The sequence below is a fragment of the Aulostomus chinensis genome, chromosome 14 (assembly GCF_037954235.1).
Source record: "Aulostomus chinensis isolate RoL2024-O1b breed Wild chromosome 14, RoL_Achi_v1.0, whole genome shotgun sequence".
Taxonomy (NCBI): Eukaryota; Metazoa; Chordata; class Actinopteri; order Syngnathiformes; family Aulostomidae; genus Aulostomus; species Aulostomus chinensis.
The window spans coordinates 4,073,005-4,094,716 of NC_141333.1; the positions used below are offsets into that span (position 1 = coordinate 4,073,005).

Sequence of the window (21,712 nt, forward strand, 5' to 3'; positions counted from 1 at the left end):
CCCACGTTGATGCGTCCAGTCTGCCGGGATCTTCAAGAGAAGAAGAAGAACCGACCAACCGGTAAAATCAGCGTACATCCGCTCACGGTAACACACGTCTCTCTCCGTTCACATTCCTCTTGCTTCGCTTCAAATCTGCTGACCGGCCGTTGGAACGAAGCTTCTCCGAAAACCGAACCGTTATCCCGGAGAAGCCGATCGGATTGCAGCCATGCGGGTGTTTGTGTTGCTGGCGATGACGGTGCTCTCTCTGAGCCCGGCACTGGTCCGCGGAGCCGAGAAGAAGCTGCAGATCGGCATCAAGAAGCGGGTGGACAACTGTCCCATCAAGTCCAGGAAAGGAGACGTGCTGAACATGCACTACACGGGAAAGCTGGAGGACGGGACGGAGTTCGACAGCAGCATCCCCCGCAACAGGCCCTTCACCTTCACCCTGGGAACCGGCCAGGTGATCAAAGGCTGGGACCAGGGCCTGCTGGGGATGTGCGAGGGGGAGAAAAGGAAGTTGGTCATCCCCGCCGAGCTCGGCTACGGGGACCGGGGAGCACCACCGAAGATCCCCGGAGGAGCGACGCTCATCTTCGAGGTGGAGCTGCTCAGCATCGAGAGGAGATCCGACCTTTGATGGAGGAGACACCGACCAGCCGAAGCTACTTTCTAAAGGTAAATGATGTGTGTGCGTGTGCGTGTGCGTGTGCGTGTGTGTGTGTTTGCGCCAGATGTTGGCTGCTTCATCTGGGGACAATAGAAATAATATATTAATGTCTACTCAGTGTTGATTGACAGGTTATTCTGTATGTTTGTTAAGAATAAACTCTTAATGTTGTTATAATTCATTTTTGAGCAACTGTCACGTCAGCAACCATCACAGAAAAATAGTAAAAACATTTAAATCATTTTATAGACCTAAATAATAACAAAAGGTTATTATTAGTGTTATTAGTAATTCGTTTAATTTATTATAGCATTGTCTCAGACATGATATTCACAAAGTGCCTCACAAAATAAAGAGAGTTCAAATTAAAATGGTCAAAGCTAACGATGGAATCAATTCCAAGCCATGGTCCCAAACAACAAAAGCATTTAGCAGCAAGGTTCAAACCAAGCAGCCTGACAGCGGACCAGGCTTCCCTCAGAGGAACAAACCATAAACGCGACTCAGAGGCTCCAGGCTGTCCTCCAGGAGGAAGTTCCAACACCTTCAAGCCAGTAATGAAATGACTGCGAACGACTCTGAACACGTGAAACGTAAGAAAACATGAGACGTAGGCAAGAAAATCTATTTTCGTGTTCACTTTGGGCCAAGAAACACAATAATTATTTTACTTTATTGTTGAATTTGCAAGGCTGATTTCCAGGTTGACCTGCCATCAATAAAAATGTTCTTAAGTTTGTTACGCAAAGACAATTTGAACTCAAAACACTCACACAGCTGCTCGCTGACAGCCAGGGGCTGGGAGGTAGCAGCACTTTTTAAATAACAGGCACAAAAATGATCCCTCTGACATCATTGATTGATTGATTGATTTTTTTTTTTTTTGCCACAATTTTAACTCAGTGTTGTCACATCTGTGTGTGACGATAGAATTTTGTTTTTTATTTAAAATCACACCAAATGCAGTTAATAGAAGCTACATATTTAGATGATTTTTTTTATTGTTTGAAATCGCATTCAGACACTTGAATTTTCAGATGAGTCGGTTGTCAACAGGCCTACGAGGACGCTACGTTATTTCGTGTAATTACTGATGTTTTTATTTGTCTTTTTGCTTCCAGGATTTGCGGCGGCGTTGAGGGAAGATCCCCTGACCTCTGGTGGAGACGACACGTGGGGAGTGGAGTTTTTATCGCCCAGCAGAGCTGCTGCTTTGTTTAATATGCTCTGATTTATTGAATTGAAGTTGGGGATTCCAGAACGGACGGTTGTGTCCTCCTGTTAAACATCCATAGAACGGCGAGCGTTCCTCTACTCCCAGAATTTGACCAGGCTCCCAACGTCAAGCCCGTTCATCTCACTTTTGATTTACCATGATTTGTAAACAAGTAGATTTACGTCTGTTCTTCTTTGTCCCAAAATAGTTTAGAATATTAATATTGTCAACATTTAAGATGGATGACGGATGAGGATACGACTTTTCTTGTTCACTTGAGATATTTGAATTGTGATAATAAAATTTAGACCTCACTGGAACATTTGCAGTCTGAGGTGTTTGGGTTTTTTTTTTAAGCAAATGTTTTAACTTTTTTCCACATTATTTGTTTCACAGGCTCACTTGCCAAATATAACACCAAAGATTATTGAAACAAGTAATTGGTTGAAAGTGTTTTCATGCATGAGATTCACCTGCCAGGTTTCTTTAGACCGCTCTTACTGGTCTGATGAGACATATGGTTAAACAGCATACCAGGAGCAACCGGCACAATATGACAGCAGCCAATAACCTATCACCACACGACACAAATTTTGCAGGAACAAACCTCACAATTTATTTTAGTATTGCATGGAATGAAGTTTTGAGTAGATGAGTTTAAGAAAATAGTTCTCTTTTGGAAGTGTTTATTAGCTTTATTTTCTCACATGATACTATTTCCAGTCCAGTATTGATTTCATTTAGTGATACATGCTTGCATTTTGTTTTCCCTCGTCAGGTTAGAGGAGCTACGGTTATAGAATAATTCCTGACCATTCATTTGTTTGTTCGTTTACTTCACAACTTGCAACGGAATGAATTTACCATGTTGAGGAACTGCATGTCCCGGGTGGTGCCAGCAGAGGGCGCTCCTCAGCAAACGTTACAGTGAATTCTTATCTACCCGGAGCTCTTCAAAGGACGGACATATGAACCGGAAGCACGTCATCGTTGTCCGGCATCAAGCCAGCAACGCGAACGATTGAACGGTGTTTCAGTTCTCATTCACAATTTTTTTTTCAGAATGGCTGTTAAATTGAACGCTCTGAATAGTGATTCTTACATTGATGTTAGTCAGTACAGAGACCAACATTTTAAGGTGAGTAAATTATATATTGTATGTATACATTTTTGTATATAAACGTTTGTTGTGTTAGCTTTTAGCTACCTGGCTGTACCAAACAGCGGGAAGCTCATGGCAGCTTGTGCTTTGAATGGAGCCTTGCATTTAACTGTACGTATTTACCGTTTAGCTATAAAGTATAGTCGCGCAGTTTTCAAGGTTTTGTTTTAAGATATTTGTTTCACTTAATATTGCGGAAACCCTTAACGAAGCATGCGACATACTGCGAGCTACTGAGCCTGATTTCATTTATTGATTCATTAGGCTGGCAAACTGTCAATGTAAATCATAAATTTAAGGTCATGGGGACTTTTTCTTTTTACCAATTTTGACTCTGGTCCTTCTTACAATTTCATTTGACCAAGCTCTCACTGTTCCGGGGTGTATTTTCCTTCACACGTGTCTGCTGTTAAGCTTAGTTGATCAGGTTCTCCAGCATCCAGGAGTTGATAATGAAGCTGGTAAAGCGGCCTTCTGTTTTTAGTCCATGTTGTATTGGAGCAGCTTCCCAGCTTTGGTCTGTGATATGTAAGCATGGAAATGGGCAGTTATCGTACTGTCTGGCTAACATCAACTGTGAACTACAAACTGAGCATCAAAGCCGCAAACCCCCATGACCCATTAAACTGCAGGTTGACCAGTTTCTAGTGGTCAACAGAGAGCTGATTTAAACCCACGATCCATGAATCCAGTGTACCTAACATATCTGATTATTATCAGGTTTTTTTGGTATACTTGCATTCAAGAGAGTCTTTAGTATATGAAATCCTAACACATAATCAAACCTTACATTGGTACTGTAGGCTTTATGTTTATCTATGTGGAGAGTCTAGTGTTGTCTCTGTAAAGTCAGATCATCCAACTATTACTGGGAGTGTGAACGCAGATGAGCTGCCCACCATTTCTAGCTCTGACAGTGGAAACTTCAGCTCTGGCCTTGCTGAGCTTCAATGCTCCACAGTGGCGCGCGTCCTCACACCTGGGATGGTGTTTGTGTTTTCAGGGGAACCGTTATGACCAGGAGAAGCTGCTGAGGCAGAGCCACACTCTATATGTGGGAAACCTCTCCTTCTACACCACTGAGGAGCAGGTAAGCTGCCATCTTCCTGAGAACATCAGTAGTCCTGCTTCCATTGTTTGTTCATTGTATCATAAGATTGTAAGCCTCAGCTAATAGATGTGTCTTGGTAGTTTTTTCAAACCTCTCTGTCCTGTGACTTGATAATAGTAATGAGAATATGTTACTAGATATGTTGGAACGACGCTGTGTCTCAACTCTGTTTCTGTTTCTAAAGTGGGTCAAGCATTTCTATGTCCTCTTACACAATTCTTTGGTTTGCTGTTGTGCAGGTACATGAGCTCTTCTCTAAAAGTGGTGATGTCAAGCGCATCATCATTGGTCTGGATAAAGTCAAGAAGACGGCCTGTGGCTTCTGCTTCGTGGAGTATCCTTGGAAACGTGACCTTCAAATGAAAGCACACACACACCTGCTGTGTTTGCAGTTTTAGCGCAGACGCATGAGCCCTGTTTCTGACTGTCACAGTGAGTAAAAATGGCGTAAACTTGGGATTCAGCATTGGTCCTTAACTCCTGCTGTTCCAGATATTACACACGTGCGGATGCAGAACATGCCATGCGCTTCATTAATGGCACACGGTTGGATGATCGTATCATCAGGACAGACTGGGACACGGGATTTAAGGAGGGGCGACAGTACGGCCGCGGCAAGTCTGGAGGACAGGTGAGGAGTCTGTTGTCTGTTGTGATAAATGTAGCGAGCGTCCAAACAGTGTTGATTGTGTCGGGCCTCTTGATGTGAAAACTGTTCGTGTAGGCTTTTATTAGTCAAAGCAGAAACACTGAGACAGAGGTCAGAAAAACGCTATATTTTAATAAGGAGCCAGTTATGTCCACTTGTTACGTCACTGCCAAAATTAAAAACAATCTCCCTGGAGAGTGGGGAGGTCACTGCTGCTGCTCCCACACTTTCTGCCTCCTTCACATTAAAAATGGTGGACATGGGCACCCTGGTGGCGTGTTGGTTAAGTGCATACCACGTAGGCTGAGGCCGTGCGGAGAACCAGGGATTGATTCCAGCCCAGGGTCCTATTCTGCATGTGATCCCCCTCTCCTGTCATTTCTTCACGATATACCATACAGCAAAGCATTGAAAATGAAAAAAAAAATCGCTGGATATTTTTTTTTAAATACAACATTTTTGCTCAACAATAAAATGCTGCACAACGTGGCATTTGAACAAAATAACATCGACTGAAATGGCATTGGAAAGATCAATGCGCTCTGTGTCACGGCATTTTGATACAAAATGAATAAAGCATGAGAGACAAGGACTTGTATTACTTTGAACAAATACAGAATACCTACATTTTTCATGGAATAGTGCAGAATGACAAATGCGTAAATAATGAAATGTAAATATACCCAACAATGTCCCTCGGCAAGATAGTAACTTTTTAGCATGAACCTTTAGTTCCTTATCTTTTAGGAATATTATGTGTCAGCAAATGAACGCTGAGGTCCATTCATTCTGAAGCTTTCGAACATGATTGTGATGTCAGTGATCTGAGACGATGTTTTTGTACGTAACCCGTTTGGTGAGTTGGAAAAACGAGTCGTCACTACTGCCTGGATTTGATGAGATGGTGGTGGTTAATTGATTCACGATGATGATGTACAGTAGATGCAGCGACAATGTCTCTTGGAAAAATGCAAGAATAAATGTAGCAACCAAAAAACATGTTGTGTTCTTTTTACATTTAAGGTCAATCAGATATGGATGTCAATCAATGAACTTGTTCATTTTTAAATTCTTGCATTCTTCTGGTTGTGTAGGTGAGAGATGAGTACCGGCAGGACTACGACCCGGCCCGGGGCGGCTACGGCAAGTTGGCGGCGCAGCATCGAGTCACAGAAGGCCGCAACAGTTTTTAAAGGGATTGCCAACACAGAACTGCTGCTCTCCACCAGGTTTAAGTCCCAACAGTTCTACGGCGTCTGTCTGTCCTTATGTTGCTACCATGAACTCACCGACAGCGGGTCTGCATGGACCACTGGAGCTCGGATATAAGCAGCTGTTAGTTTTATTCTCCAGGAGGCCAGGATTTCTTTGTGACGAACTCTGCAACTTTGTGAAATTTGCGAAAAAAATGTCCCTACAGGCCCAAGAGGGTCGGATGGCACGTAGTAAGCGTGACGATGAGCTGTGTGAGACACCCTGCAGCATTGTTGCCACGGCCGCTGTAGTTGTAGAAACAGGAAGGAAGCATACTGCCACATTGTCAGTGTCCAGGAAGAGTCCCTAATTGTTTATAGTTTTGTTTTTTTAAAATAAAGCTCATTTTTTTGGTGCTACCTTTTTCTCCTCCCCCTGGGAAGGTTCTGGTTTCACTGGCGTCTGTTTGGCTGATTTTCTTGAAACGTGGTGCTGGATGGATAGAACATGAGATGAGAGAGAATCCTTTCCTTTTTGTGGCAGGTGCAGGATTTTTCTTCAACATTGACAAATTTGCTCCAGTTTTTTTGGACATTTTCATGAAATATGCAGGAAATGCAACATGGATCTTATTCACATTATGCATGTTTTAATGCTCATTTCCAATTCAATTAATTATGCCTTTGGTTCATTCTGGGCCGGCTGAAAAAAAGCACATGTACCGTTAAACACGGATAAGTAAAATAAAAAAGATGATCTGTCACACTCAGACTCAAACCTGTAGACCAGCAAGCCTGTGGGCGATACTGAAAACATGCTGACTGCTCCACAGTTAGAAGACAAGGAGTGTAAAATATGGAAAAATGTAGGAGGTGATGAAATTAGGCCTCATTTATTTATTCAATGCAGTGCAAATGCCTGATAGTGATTTCTAGTCCCCAGGTCACATGACATGGGAGCTTTTGCAAAAAAAAAAAAAAGCTCAAAAAGGCTTTAGGAATAGATTGAAAATAATTCAACTAAATGTACATATAAAAGATTTTAATGCATGAAAAAGAGGTCTCTTATTTCCAGTCCAGGAAAGTTAACTGTTGTACTGTTTTCATGAGTCCTGGGGCCACATGACATGGAAGCGGTTGAAAGTATGGAAGTATATTAAAAATACTGAGTTTTGTTAGATATGACAAAAAAACCCATTTTTAAAAAAATACTGAAGTATACACGTAAAACTTAAAATGCGATAAAAAGATTTCCCCTTTGAAAACAACAAACCAATTTAGTAAATGACCACAAGATGGCAGAAGAGGAGCGCGAGTTGTGAGTCAGGACGTTAACTGTGTATCTTCTGATAAGCCTGAGGTTGGGAGACAGAAACCTGCACTTCCCCGCGTCCCATCGGTGTTGGACGGATAAATGAGACGTAGCAGGAGTGTCGGCGAACTGGATCTGACAGGATCCGGCGCCGCTCGCCTGCCGCCGCTAACTGTCCCTCTTCTGCACGACCTGGACCTCAGCAGACACACATGTTATTTATCAGATGTGCACATCTTTGAACACATAATTTCATTGCCTTTTTTCCCCTCTTTTGCTTTTTGTCATTCATTTTTTGGGTTTCCCTTTCATTTTCCTTTAATTGTACACCGCTGACATCAGTTAAGACTTTTATGATAAAATCAAATGATTCTGGTAATATTGTGTTATCATAATTATTGATATCCTATTTTACGCCCTTCTCTTCTCACTCTCTCACCCGCTGCCTTCACCCTCTGACACTGAGGTGTTGTCCTGCCTCGGGTGTTTGCTCAGGTCCTGTTTCAGGAGGACTCTTTCGGCTTGGTCTGTCTGGCGGAGGCCATGGCTAAAGAGTAAAACTTTGGTTTCAGAGTACAGTAAATCTTTCACAGTGTAGAGTCACTCATTTTTCAGGCTGTCCGTCCGTCGCATCACACCGGGCTGATGCTGACGTGGTGATGCTAATCTTGCAGGACAATCTCAAAACCTGTGGTGTTCCCATGTTTCAAACTAGCCATAGTTATCCAGTTATTGTGGTATTTGAAGGTTAGTTCGGGACTTTACACTGAAATTGCATCCTGATTGTAGTCCACTTACAGTACAAAGAAGCATCCTGGTTGGTCCAGCGACTCCGAGGGAGGTGGAGGCCGTCAGGACCTTTTACCCCCCCGCAGCTGAGCAGAGCAGCTGGCAACTCCCAACTCCATTGGACTTTGTTCTGCCGTCCCAATTATTAACAAACAGCTCATTATCCATAAGATCCGTGCAACCTAATGTCTTGACTTTTTTTTTTTCAATGTTCAATGTTATTCATTTCCAAGTTCCTTCAATGCCAGAGGTGAGGCTCACCAGAGCGTCACATGATGTGTTTCTCGCAGATTTGAAAAATGAGCTTTTATTGAAGTCGAGTCAAGTTCAAACGGGGTCAAGTGAGCATTAGAGGGCGCCGAGGCCAGGGCCGGCGTTGATGAGACATTATGCTGATGAGACGGCTGTTTGGAAAGAGAGAACGAAATTCCTTGAAATCCCCTGCTTTGTCTCACTGAGAAACTCATTACCAGGCCAATCACTGTCTGGTTACAGATGATGTGGTTAGATAACGGTGCGCCAACACCAGGCTCCGGCTCAAGGGTTCGTTATTTCACTGTAAAGGTTGCATCATGACAAGGAGGCCGACGTGAGCTCACTCCCACGGAACTTTACATCACACTGCGTAAAACATGTCTAACGTGACAGAAAAGTCGAATTAAAGACGATAAACGTCAGTGGGAAATTCATTTTCATCGTCAAAACACTGCATGGTTTAAAGTATTTGTTGACTCCGTGTAGCCGTGTGCCAGATGGGTGATGTCCAAGCTGGATGTCCTGAGACGTAGACGTAGATTAGACTGTACTAGCATTAACATCAGCATCCTGTTTCCCTAAAGGGAATTGATTCAGATTCCACTTTGTGTGAAAGCGTAAACATGTTGGGAGTTTTGAAAGAGATTTGAATCAATCAAGAGTAAATGTCATGCTCATGCGTTTCAACTCTTCGAACCATTGAGTGCTTTCTTTGCACTTTAGTATATGCAGCTGATATGAATTTGAGTTTGTGATCTTGTCATGTTTAAACCGCTGAGACTGTGCAGGGAAACTGGGACATTATGTGGTTTTGTTATTGTTAGTTTTCATTATGGTGGGAGAATGTACATCAAATTCTAATTCTCTTTATTTGCTGTCACATCGCACATTTCTCTCCAGAGAGGGGACAATGACTTGATTCTCTGAGATGCTTTCTGACAAAATCAGTTCATGAGGCACTTCCACCATTGGAAAAAGTAGCAATAAATGTATAATTAGCCTTTGGGGAATAAGAATTAGCATAAAGGAATGAGTTACGTAAAGCTGTGAAGCAGGTGAGCATCTCTCAGTCTGGAAGCTCATCTCATTTAGGGAAATGGAAAAAATAGAGGAAAAGTTCGTCAATATTTTGATAGTATTCATGACTTTCAGTTCATCCTTCATTTTAAACACAACGTGAAGATCATGAAATGATGTTGGATAAAGACGCTAATGTGTGTTTATTCTATAATTTATGTCTGTTTGTGATAGCCTAAAAGTAAATATGTGTAATTCTTGCATAATTAATACGAAGAATGTATTAATACAAGAGAAACTCATTCATTTTTAAACTTTGAAAGGGCAGACCAGCATAATTCTGCTTTGTGAATCAATTTGAAATACCAGAAAATATATACACTTGTTACAATTTTAAAAGATTTTATCTTAATTTGGTGTTCCGACTCCTCTGAAGTGAGCAGATCAGGTCAAAGTAGGTTTTTTTTTCTTTTTTACATTGAAAAAAATTAGCATTTCAGTCTCAGATGTGACTCATTTAGCCTGAAGTTATCAGAAAACAGGCTAATTGATTTCTGTCTTCACACAGAAACCGGCTTTTATATTCAGCAAGACAATACAGTTGGAAAAGACTTGTAATTCAAATAAAAAAACAAATTCTCTGTGTCTTAAACAACATCAAGCGTTAATGCACAGAAGAATTTCTTCCACTACTGTTCTTCGTTACTCCGGGAGAATACCGCCAGGCGCCATTTCAGATCTTTGTGAGAGAAAAAAAAAATGCAATTATTGAGGGAGACAAATGTCAGAGAACGATGGCAGGAAAAGTCAAAACTAATGAATGTCAGAGAGCAAAATAAAGGTGTGATCCGTAACGTATCTGTCCTGCTTTGAGTTTAGTAAACAGCTTTTATTTGCTTCTCGGGGGATTTCAAATAGACGGCTTTTGATAACATGTCCTGCTGCATTATTTCCTCCTCCTCCTCCTCCCTCTTTGTCTCCCAGTCGTGTGGTGCTCTGCTCGGATCAGTCCTCCGTCCGTCAGCAGGTGATCGACACAGATGAAAGAGGCATCCGCAGCCTGACAGGTGGAGAAAATAGCACAGATGGAAGGGTGAGTTAGAGAGGGCAGGGAGGGAAAGGAAAAGCTATTTCTGAGGAGGGAAACTCATTTGTCGAGGATATGTAGCCTGGGGTGGTATTAAATGCATTAAGAGCAACTGAGATGTGTTATTACTAAGCTTTGCAAAACGCCATTATTAGAAAAGACGACTTATCAAACATGCACAGGATGTATTTCCTTTCATATGTTCTGGCTCTCAAACTATTGCACACATTGGAAGGTGGTTTGACTTATAAAGCTGTGAATTGACTGAACAGCAAGGTTGCATAATATAGATATTCTTTAAATGTCAAGACTGGAACAGAGGAAAAAGCATGTTTATTCCAAAATGAGCTGAAAACGAACAGAATGCTCGTGCTCATTTCATATGCGGTTACTCTCATTAAAACGAGGCCGCATCAAATCTCTCGCGATGCAGCCGGACGCCCGGACAAAGAAACGAAGTCAAATCGGAAACTTGTTAAAAATCTTAAGTTGCACAGCAGCTTATTGGTTAGGGAAGATAAGAATTAAAGTTGCGCTGTGAATGAGTGAGCTGTCGAGTTCATTTACAGTCCGCACTCAAAAAACGTCTTATCGCCATTTTCATCATTTAACAGCAGGCCAGAAACAAAGACCCTGAGATTAGACGCCGCCAAGGACCTTCGCTATTCATGTTTCTTTAACCAATGTATTGTGATTATTTCTATTTTTATGGCTCACGGTGACATAACTCAAACTTTCGGGGCTTACTACATGAAATCAGTCTGACTTCATTAGTTTTTCATTCTTCTTGCTCATATCTGAGTGTAATGTGAAAAACAAAAGGCTTTTAGTTCATTTTTGGCAACGGCAACAGCACCTGAGACTAAGACAGGAAACCGAGAGAATGCAGTAAACATTAATGATCCATCCCTCTGAAATCGGGTCGCACCTCCAGCAGAGGACCCCAGACTTCTCTTTTCTTTTTCCCTGCATTAGCCAGTCCTGACTTTGAAACCCTGAGGCGTTCCACCGGGTTCCCATGGAGATAGAAACCCTCCACCTCATCTTCCGTCTTGGTCGTGGCCTCCTCCTTGCTGGGGTTGCCTGGAAAACCTCCCTGGGGAGACACAGATGCCCAAATCGCCTCACCTTCCTTCCTCAGATGACTGAGCTGCCCACCGTATCCCTCAGTGAGATCATTTCCTTCTGTCCTCAGAGACATTCTTGCCTCCCTCCGGGGAAAACTCATTTAAGATATTTACCATGGGAGCACAAACCGACCGGGAGGTTGAGAGCTGCTGGCTCTGCTCTCCTGTCATCACAACAATGCAATAAAGTGGGTGCGAGGGAGTGGGAGTGCACTTCTGCTGTGTGGCCCAAACACAAATGTTCATACAGGTTAAACCACAACATGAGCGCTGCATTTCTCTCAGCTGTCTGCCATTTTTATGTGAAATTACTTTGAAAAGAATCTCAACCACCTGCAAAGGTGCTAGAGGACTGCACACTTGTGCACGCTTCGATCCAGGTAACACAAAAGCCAGGAGACTTTTATCAGGCAAACCAGATACGAACGTCACCACAATCAGCATTTCTACTTCTTGTGGTTAATACACACAATCCGCACAAACTAAATAGAACATTCAGTGAGCCGATGTACAATCCACAATCGTGAAAGTCTTCAAAAAGCAAGAAGTGTTCGTATTTGCAATGTTTTATACATAAAAGCTGTTTGAAAAGCAGCTTTTAGCATTTGCCTACAGCTGAGAGACCCTGTCTGTCGCTAGCAGGCTGTTGCAGCTCGGAGGCCTCTCGCTGTGAAGCACTGGACCTAATATCACGCTCCACAACGCTTTCAATGCTCCGCAGCATTCTGAGGGTCTCACCTCAGCCCCGCCGGTCAAACAGCAGCGCAATACATGTTCCTCTTGCTCAGTCACTGGAGATCAATGCCAAGTGAGCGAAACCCTTACTGGAGTGAAATTTGCAGTGTCATACTTTGGAGGCTTGTGCTTTCTGTCGTTACTTGCTCAGGTTTGCTAATGACAGACCTGCTGTCAAGTTTGAGGATGGAAACGACATCTCCTGCTTTGGCGCCCGATGCCTCGTGTCTCTAAACGTGCTGCTTGAGGTGAACTCCACCCCATGCTGGAACTGCTGTCAGCTTGAACCACAGAATATCTGGTCTCTTCAGGGCTCCCATTCAAATGGAACACTTTTGTCTCCGCAGGGGATTTTTTTTTTTTTTTTTTTGTCACTCGGTTTCAATTTAGCACGGGTCCATCTCTCGTTCCAATTAGGTAAACACTGATCACGCCCCCTGCGACTCTCTCTCTCCTGACTGAGTAAACACAAGTGAACTATCCATCAACTTCAAAATAGGTGGCTGGGGTAGAGAGATATTTTTCTTTAGCAGAAATGGGATTTTACAGTAAATCTCAATTGAAATCCTTGTGAGGGATGGGGGGACGGTGCAGTGTGTCAAGGCGGGTTACATTTCATTCCCTTTTCTATATAAGTGAAGAAAACACAGAGCACCTGAATACACTATTATTGCAAGGTCAGTACACGCGTGTTTTTCCTCACATACCTGAAGTGATATGCAGCCTTGCAGATACTTAACTATGTGTTATGTGTTTACCAAACTTTTGAGATTCTAGAGTTTTGGCCTCCAGCCCTGAAACTGGTTTTGGACATAGAAGAAGGACCTTTTATGACATCATCACAACAGTGCATTGTTGTCAGGTAATTAGTAACAAATGTCGAGTGGGGAAGTTGATGCATGTTGGTGTCATCACTCAGTCTTGTGTTCCACATTACACACAGAGGCAAGTTCTGGCTTTGATTAGATCGATTCCATTGTAGATTTGTAGAATCTTGACAACTTACCAAGCAAAAGCCCGACGGACCCACCCACGGGTCCGGGAAAAATGGTATGAAATTAATTGCCTCATAAACTGCAGTGGTGGTATTTTTTTTTCTCCTGATGGTGCTAAATCAGCACTGCCAGCAAGTTCTATCAAATTTGGTACAGTTATAGTCAAGGAGGTTGTGAGGGGATTCAGTTCTGCGGACGGGATCGTTGCTATCATGATGTTACATGATAACAGCAAGCGTTTCACTGACCCTGGGAGAATATTTGAGCTCCTAACTATCCGTGGAGTCCTCGATCATGCTTGGAGACCTCATCGCTGCTGAGCTGGTCTTGATTCATGTAGGGTTTATGTCTTTTCATGTGAACCTGACCTCAAGCACCATTAGGGCTTCAGAGTTTAACTTGGCTGATTGGGTTATTTTCCGGGGGCCCCTATAAAAGTATGAGCGTACCAAACAACAGCTTTGATCCCTCGAACAAGTAATAAAGATGCTTAGTTAAGGATCACTCATGCACATCCCTGGGAGGTGCTGCTTGTAGGAAGAAGAAAGGCAGAACATCAAGAATAAATTGTTCTTGGCAGGATTTGGATGAATGAAAAGCGACTAAGCACTCCTCCAAGAACACTGCAGGACTTCAATAATACATCTTTTTTCAATCAGGTTTATTATTCAGATGATTCTGATGATTACTGATGTGAAAATTATGTTCGGAAAAAAATGATGAGGAATACACAACAACTGAAGAAGGGGCTGGGGAGGAGATTTGTCTTTGTGTCCTCATATGCAGCTGCGGTTGCTGATAAAAGTACTAAAATACAGCTGATACTTACTTACTATGATTTACTGCCAGAAGTAACAGTTACATCTGGGCTGTATGTCTCTCTAGATGTCCGGACTGTGAGAGCTTCCACAGCCTCGGTACTTTGTAAGCTGGTGATTTAAATCACTGACGAACATCAGACAAAACATTATATAATATGTTTATTAACTGTGAGTGAGGCCCCTGGAGCAGAAGGGATTTTAATGTCCGTCCACATAAATATTGCAACTATCAAATACCCGGTTGCCTGTCCAGGGTGAACCCCGCCTCTCGCCCGATGCCAGCTGGGATAGGCTCCAGCCCGACCCTTAACGAATAAGCAGCATAGAAAACTGATGGATGGATGGATGGAAATACCCAGTTGAGTTATTGTCAGTCAGAACCAAAATATCATTCCATTTCCAGCACACTGATCAATGAACCTTAAACAGAGAAATCCTTTCCCCCTTTTTACATGTAGTTGAACTGAAATGGATTCTGACTCATATTTAAGGTGGAATTCAAATGAAAATGTTTGTCAGCCTAATTAACAAATCAAATTCTAGATAAGTCAGAACATCCACATTTAAATTAATCTCAGATGGAAGTTATTTTCACTGCTGGGAAATCTTTCAGCACTCAATCCAGCCGGAGAAAACGTAGCTCACCAACAACAACAATAGAACCTCTTCATCATCTCCCTCTTGTCTTGTTATTTATTTTCTCCCTGAACTTCTGGTCATCTGAGGAACAGATTAGATAAGACTGGAGCCGTTGGTGGAATGTTGCCCAGCAGCAGCAGCTCCCTGCGGACCGAGGTCCTCCTTATCATTTCCTCAGGTTTGCCGGTGATGACCAGGACGAGCTGCAGCTGACAAATGAGCAGAATCCTGCCAAACTAGTGTCAGGTGGGTTCATGTTAAACCCTGTCAGCCTCCATCTGCTTGAGCAACACGTTGGCTGGCTTGGGAGACCAGACCTATATTTATCCTCCCTAGAAATGTCTGTTGGGCGTCTGTCTTTTTGTCAGATCGTGTGTTTCTGTATCAACCAGAAATTCTATCTCCATGCATCTCACTGAGAAAACTGTATCACACGAGGCCAATTACATCCAGCACTGAAGTATGTACAGCTGAGGAGCAAGACACAATTAGGCTGTTTATTATTTGGGGATTCATTTGAAGAATAAGGAGTTCGACCTGTGATGAACACGGAGCAGTCCGTACATGTATGGACACAACCTGTGGCGTACGGCACCTGATTTATGAGGACAGCCGCTCCACTGGGACTGGTGTCCAGTCAGGTGATGGAGACTGAAAGGTTCAATTTACTGGTGAGATTTCGGTGACATCACCTGTTTGGGAAAGATAAATTGATATTTGGCGTTGTACTATTATTGTCTTTACGGCAAACATTTAATGCTTGAGAAACATCCAGATGAGAAAGAGAGTAACTTCTATATTCACCAGCAGGAGCGAGAGAGATGGAGCTGTGAGTGATGCAAGATAAGGTTCTGTCTGCTGTGTTTAGGGTGTCTCCCAGCCTCCCAGCGACATTTTCCCTCAGACGGCACTTGATCATGTGAAAGTAGAGGTGCAATGCACACAAGATGAATTCAGGATGCTTTGTGATCCGATTCACCAAACCACCGTCAGAGTAGGTCAGGGACGCGTTTGGACAGCATTGAACTGAAGTCTAAATGCAAATGTGTCTCCAATCTTTGTACAACAACTCTGACACCTGTCATCAAAACTACCTGAGGTGGGTTCATCCACCCCAGCAGTGAGTTTAATGCTGCGTGTGCATTGTAGGGTTGACCCCCAGTCTTCACCCGTCTCCATGGCCCACCAGACTTCCAGGTTGTCCTGTGGTCAGCAGCAGCTAAGATAGAAGTAGCAGAACATCCCGTTCTCCTCTGCTTTTTCAGTATTCCAGTTGTTGAAGACGGCTTCTTCTCCTACTCGGAAAAGCAAGCAGAAGTCCATGTGACAACACCGCCTAAGGAACGGTGAGCATCTGTTTCTTTTTCCATTATTGTTGTTTTACCAGCACAAAGACAAGTGGGTGTCACAGCCTACTGCTGGAAGGGCGTCTGCTGACATTCATGAGAGGAAAAAGACAAAACAATTCTGCTGCAGTGCATTTCTCCTTGTGTCAAGAGTCTGTATATGGGCTGAATCAAGCCAGCGGTAATGTGGGGAATTGAACCAGCGACTAAAAATTTGTCCCCCTTTTTGTTCAGGGATGATTGCGCTACAGACACAAAGCTTTGAAACAGATGACGTACAAGACGGAGCATTGTTCTCGTCTTTTCATGAGCCGTATCTTTCCACCACAGCGCAGGTTACACCCTGATTAATTTCCTTTAAATAATCCTTTTAATTAAATAGGTGAAATGAAAAGCTATTTTGGGGCTATAACAGCTCGCAGCTTCTCTTTGGATTATTAATGAATGATGAAAAAGACAAAATCATATTTTCAGGCTGTCAGGAACTCAACAGCTGCGCTGAATCCTGGATCAATGACACGTGAGGCCTCTGGAATTAGACAGAGTGAGCTTATATACAGTTAAAGCAGTGCCATGTAATCAATAAATGTTAGGAATCCCTGAAGAGACCCTCCAACACCATTAACCCTCCCCACAGGAAGAGAGGAAATGATGTGTCTGTCTGATGGGAAACAAGTCATAAGCTGGTGCTTATGTTTATCATTAGGATTTTTCACAGGCAGCTGCATTTTTGTGATCATCCTCAACATGATGATGATCTCAGACTTGCAAAGTTGAGCTGACAAGCCATGAATCAAACCAACTTTTCCTCCAGCGAGACACCGGAGGCTTCTGGCTCAATGCTGCAGTTAAAATAATTAATTGTGACAATAATAAATAAGCTGGTAATGAACGAAGCAGCAGAGATGATGGAAGGTGATTACGATTTTCGAAGCCCAAAATACTGGAATGTTTAAATGATGAGCCGGAGGAAACATGAATACTGGCATTGCCTTTATATACTGTTGTTTTCTCTTCTCTTGCCTGACCTTGCGTGGTAAATCTCCTCTCATAAGTAACACCTTGAGGCTGTGTTTGTTTTCGTTACAAGGGTGACTGGGCAGAGATGGGAAGCGGCTTTCAGCTAAACTGACAAAACCTTCGCAGCCACTCTGGCTAGAATACTGTACAATTGCCCAGTGCCGATTCGCACTTGGATTGCATCAATAATATAATGATAATAAATACCAGGGGTGTGGAACTGAACCAATTGCATGTCTACTGGTGTAGTTCCCTGTTGTACCTAGTGCATGCTAGGATTGGCCTGCTGCTATGTGTACTTCGTAAAAGGGGATGTTAAAGTATTCTGGCTTCTTTTGCAATGACGCTGAACAAAGAACTGAACTCATCAAGACATAAGTCATGACAGCATCAACTCAAATGAAGAAATAATTTAGTCAGTAGCAAAAAATAATGACGTCCGCTTAGTTCCTCCACTCCCCCACATTACTGGTTGTGCTACATCTGAGTCTTGTCCTGTCACGCCTGCTGCTCACGAGCCTCAGACGGGACACATGCAGGACATTATAGTGATGAAATATCAAATATTCAAAATATTCAGCGCTTGCACCTTGTGTAACAAAGCAGGGAGTTATGGAGTTGATCATGCCCTCTACGACAGCATCGCTCTGGAATCTCTCCTATCTGAGCTGGCATTTTCATTCTACAGCACGGAGGCATCCTGCGCCGGGAGAATTTCAGCTCCCAAATTTCATTTTATTCTGCGATCAAGATTAATTAATTGATCCAAGAGTCAGCCTTATTCTGGGAGGACACTGTTCATTACACAGTGTATGTGACAATAAAACCCGACTCTCATTTTACTTTGATGTTTTTTGAAGGTTAAGAGGTCAGCCACCAGTTAGAGAATTATTCAGTTTGATCTTATCTAATAGATTAATTTATCATTCTATTGTTAGATTTGCCTTTATTTTAATGAATAATTTATTGCCGAGAATCTGTCACTGTTTATATGCAAAGAACTTGATCATTTTATTTGATAGAGGGTTTAGAGGTCAGCTGCTAGTTTTACAATTATACAGTTTTATCCGTTTTATTTTAAAATGTGTTTCCAACTTTTGAAATGAATACAATAAACTTTTAAACCCAGAAAACACCAATAACTGAGCTAAGTGAGAGGTAAATAGCCCATGAATGTGCTGCTTACGTTCGCTAAATGCATTTAGAATCAGAGGAGCTGTTTTATGATATTCACGAACGCCGGCTGCTGAAACTCCACTGCTGACTATTCATGAGACCATTAATACATTCAGATTTCCTCAACAGGATTTCAGACCTACAAAAAAATGAATGGAGTTCAACACTAGAACTATTGGTCACCCCATGACAGGTGCTAACTCTGCATTTTCCAATCACAAGCAGAGGTCTGTGGCAGATGTGACCCTGAACAGCAGTAAGTGGTTTTGGGAAATTAATCATTAATAAAACAAAATTGTGCATTTTGCAGGATTTCTCAGTGATAGAGAACTCTCAATGAAGCCTTGGTCTTGTTTTAAGGACAGTTTTCAGCCAAAAGCCCAAAGCGTCCAACGGCAGATGTTGTGAGATAAAACTTAAGAGGAACTGAACATTGATCCCTCAGATGACTGCATTTGGTTTGCAAAGTAAACAAGACAAAAATAAGGACAGGAGACCGCTGAGCTGCTGAGAAACAGCTGCAAAATCTGGTGATTCATTACATTTAGCAGCGGGATTTTTAATATGTGTCATGGATGCAACGAGGATATGTAAAACAGTTCTGAGTGAGAGGGTTCAAAGAAGGAAAAAGGTTTTTGAGTGCAATCTTGGAAAAAAAAAAAAAGTCACTTTAGGAAATGAGATGTAGATTCAGCTATACCCACGACTGAAAAATCCATGATTGATGTATAGAAAATGGATATTAGTGATGAATATTTTAAACTTCATAACCTGTGTGCTATTTGTGCATTGTTGCGAAATTCTTATAGATCCACACTGGCTGTATTATTTTTTTTTGGTTATTTTAGCTGCACTGTTGAGTAAAACCTGAATTGTTGGTCTTTTTTTTTTATCTTCCAACCTCCTCAAGAAATCATCCTGACACAATCCGCAATTTCAAGAATAATTGCTGGACAGGCCACACTGCCAGCTAAATCTGAAATTATTCCCTTATCACCTGTCATTGCCAATTGATTTGCAGTGGTAGAATATAAGCACACTGGAGAAAAAAAAATGGAAGAAAAAAAGTTCATTATTGGATGCTATCTTCGTATTTAGATAACTGTATTTATTGGTACGAGGAAGCTTCACCAAGCGCACATGCTCTTTTTAAGCAGAGGTTACACACAATTACACCTGGGTGCAGTCCAAAGATAGCACCCACTCTCACTCTCTCGGAGCACGGCCAATTATGATGATAGCCACAGTCAACATTATAAGCAGCAAAATGAAATTTCATCATCCCATATCAGCCGACCCTGACCATAAAGGACACTGGGGTTGAGTCACCGTCGTTTTCTATCAATATTCAGAGTGAATCAACCCAGACCTGCAGAAAACTCCTGAGTTAAATGTACTGTGTCCAGGCTAGCTAGTCGTCTCTTGCAGCCGGATGGGACGGAGACGTCTGACTCGAGCCGTTATAGTTTGTCTACTCAAAATGCTTGTTTGTGTTTTTGTAAGCCAATATGGTGCCCTTGTGTTGATAAGAGGAGACCCGACAACCACCCCCCTCTTGTGGTATTTTGAGTTCTGGTGTTGTGATGTCCAAGGACTTCAGTTTTCCAGTGGATGAATTTATATTTAGTCTTCATAATTTTTTTAAAATAATTTAAGTCTGATTAAAAACGTTGATATTACCAAGCCAGGAGGTGAACAAGATGTCCTTTGGCACCAGCTTCATTTGAAAGCTGCACAAATCACCACTGGTGCTAAACCCAGGATGGAGCTTCATCCCTTTGCAAAATAGCATCGGCAGTGAACCACATTCTATTCAGGAAACCTCTTAACTGGTATTTTCTTATTCGTGAATATCTTTGCAACTATTCACGGAAAGAACCAAGCAGACGTGGGCTATTTTAAAACCCAAAGTTTATCAATATATTTCCTGTGTGTTCAGATCACTGTTGGAAGCAAAGGGGACCTTGAAAGCGGCAGCACGGAGAAACTGGAGGAGGCAGAGAATCAAACTAATTGTGCTGTGGGATTTTCAGTTGTGGTCCAGATGAACCAGACTAGTCAGCTCATCAACACCAGGACAATGTCAAGTTTTGATAACAACTTGGATAACCAGTCAGGCAGGACTTCTAAAACAAACATTCTGAGAATATTTCAAAGACGGACACTGAGCATGTTTGTCCACCCATTATGGAAAAGGCTTCATAAACCAATCACAGCCTATCGGGGTTTCCCAACAATCGTATTTCGTGCCATCTCTGGTGTTAAATAACAGCTCTTCTTCCTGGGCTTAGTGCTGCTCAAAAGGATTATAATTGTTTTATAGAAACACAATACTACTAATAACAGTATGACAGTGGATTGAGCCAGATGTCGCAGAGCAATAGGGGGATGTCTGGCTACGTTAGAATAGATTCCTGTTAAGAGTTCCAATGCTCAGCCTGTGTGTGATGTAAATGAGCCCACTGAGATGCTACACTCTCAAATAGAGATGACACAGTTGAAACTGATGATGACTTTATGCATCAGCTAAAATGTCCTTGTCTCCTTGGATTTTTAAAGCCAAACCTGCATGAATGTGCCATCCCCCACCAGACACTTTGTAATGTTCATGATGTATGAGCAGGGTGGAATTCGTACACTTGTTGCCCGTTTCACAAAAAGGAGCATGTCGGTTTTAATCAAAGAACGTTATTGGGCGAAATGTAGAAGTAATAAAAGAAATGCTGAAACAACAATCAACAATGTTGATGTGAAGCACAAGTGAAGGAGTTGGGGACCCATCAGGAAACCGTTCATAGCCTCACGAGCAGCTTCGACTGGATTAAAGTTTGACAAGCAAAAGGAGTGTTGGTATTGTGTGTGTGTGTGTGTGTGTGTGTGTGTGTTACACTGCATGAGATAGTGCAAGAATGTGTGCATCTGTTTACATATTAATGTGCCAAAAGATTTCAATATCAAAGTGAAGCGGATGTCTGGATAAATGAGGCAATTATTTTCATGGACTCCTCTGAGACTCATTTGCACTATATGCTAAGTAGAGCTAACAGCAGGTGAGACAGGATGTTACCTATCTGACACCACATACTTAAATCTGTCCCTTAAATAGATTTGGACTAAGTACGTAATTTCTTTGAAAACAGTTTTGGTCCACACTCGCATTTTCAGGTCATTTATGCCTCCAGGGAAAAAGCTGATGTTGTTCTTGTCCTTTCTTTTTGAGTCATTATCCAGTCAGGACTGTATCTTGTTTTAGAATCGGGTTTAGTCACTTCCTGTTTTATTTTGATGTTGGTCCCTGAGTATTTGTTGCTGGTTGAGGCTGTTTTCTTGTTGTTCCATGTAATCTTCTACAGTGTTCCTTGTTTTCTGGCGTTATTTCCCAATTCCCATAGTTATTTTTCTCTGTT

General features: G+C 42.2%; 2 protein-coding genes across 2 annotated transcripts; both read left to right on the forward strand.

The window, feature by feature from the left end:
* The first annotated feature begins 38 nt into the window (after window positions 1–38).
* fkbp2 (FKBP prolyl isomerase 2) lies at window positions 39–2,207 on the forward strand. The gene is made up of 2 exons (XM_086223569.1): window positions 39–663; window positions 1,777–2,207. Exon 1 carries the CDS (start codon window positions 212–214, stop codon window positions 623–625), a length of 414 nt encoding a protein of 137 aa, XP_086079695.1. The 5' UTR covers window positions 39–211; the 3' UTR covers window positions 626–663; window positions 1,777–2,207.
* A 640-nt stretch (window positions 2,208–2,847) lies between these two features.
* Window positions 2,848–6,406, forward strand: ncbp2 (nuclear cap binding protein subunit 2). Its single transcript, XM_086223978.1, has 5 exons — window positions 2,848–3,009; window positions 4,037–4,123; window positions 4,384–4,478; window positions 4,637–4,775; window positions 5,888–6,406. Exons 1-5 carry the CDS (start codon window positions 2,935–2,937, stop codon window positions 5,984–5,986), a joined length of 495 nt encoding a protein of 164 aa, XP_086080104.1. The 5' UTR covers window positions 2,848–2,934; the 3' UTR covers window positions 5,987–6,406.
* Window positions 6,407–21,712: the final 15,306 nt, after the last annotated feature.

What these genes read in the sequence shown, in the direction of transcription:
- fkbp2 (XM_086223569.1), top strand. Translation starts at nt 212, where the DNA reads ATGCGGGTGTTTGTGTTGCTGGCGATGACGGTGCTCTCTCTGAGCCCG.
- ncbp2 (XM_086223978.1), top strand. Translation starts at nt 2,935, where the DNA reads ATGGCTGTTAAATTGAACGCTCTGAATAGTGATTCTTACATTGATGTT. An exon ending in TCTACACCACTGAGGAGCAG is followed by an intron (nt 4,124 to 4,383) that starts GTAAGCTGCCAT and finishes GCTGTTGTGCAG; the next exon opens with GTACATGAGCTCTTCTCTAA. An exon ending in GCGGCAAGTCTGGAGGACAG is followed by an intron (nt 4,776 to 5,887) that starts GTGAGGAGTCTG and finishes CTGGTTGTGTAG; the next exon opens with GTGAGAGATGAGTACCGGCA.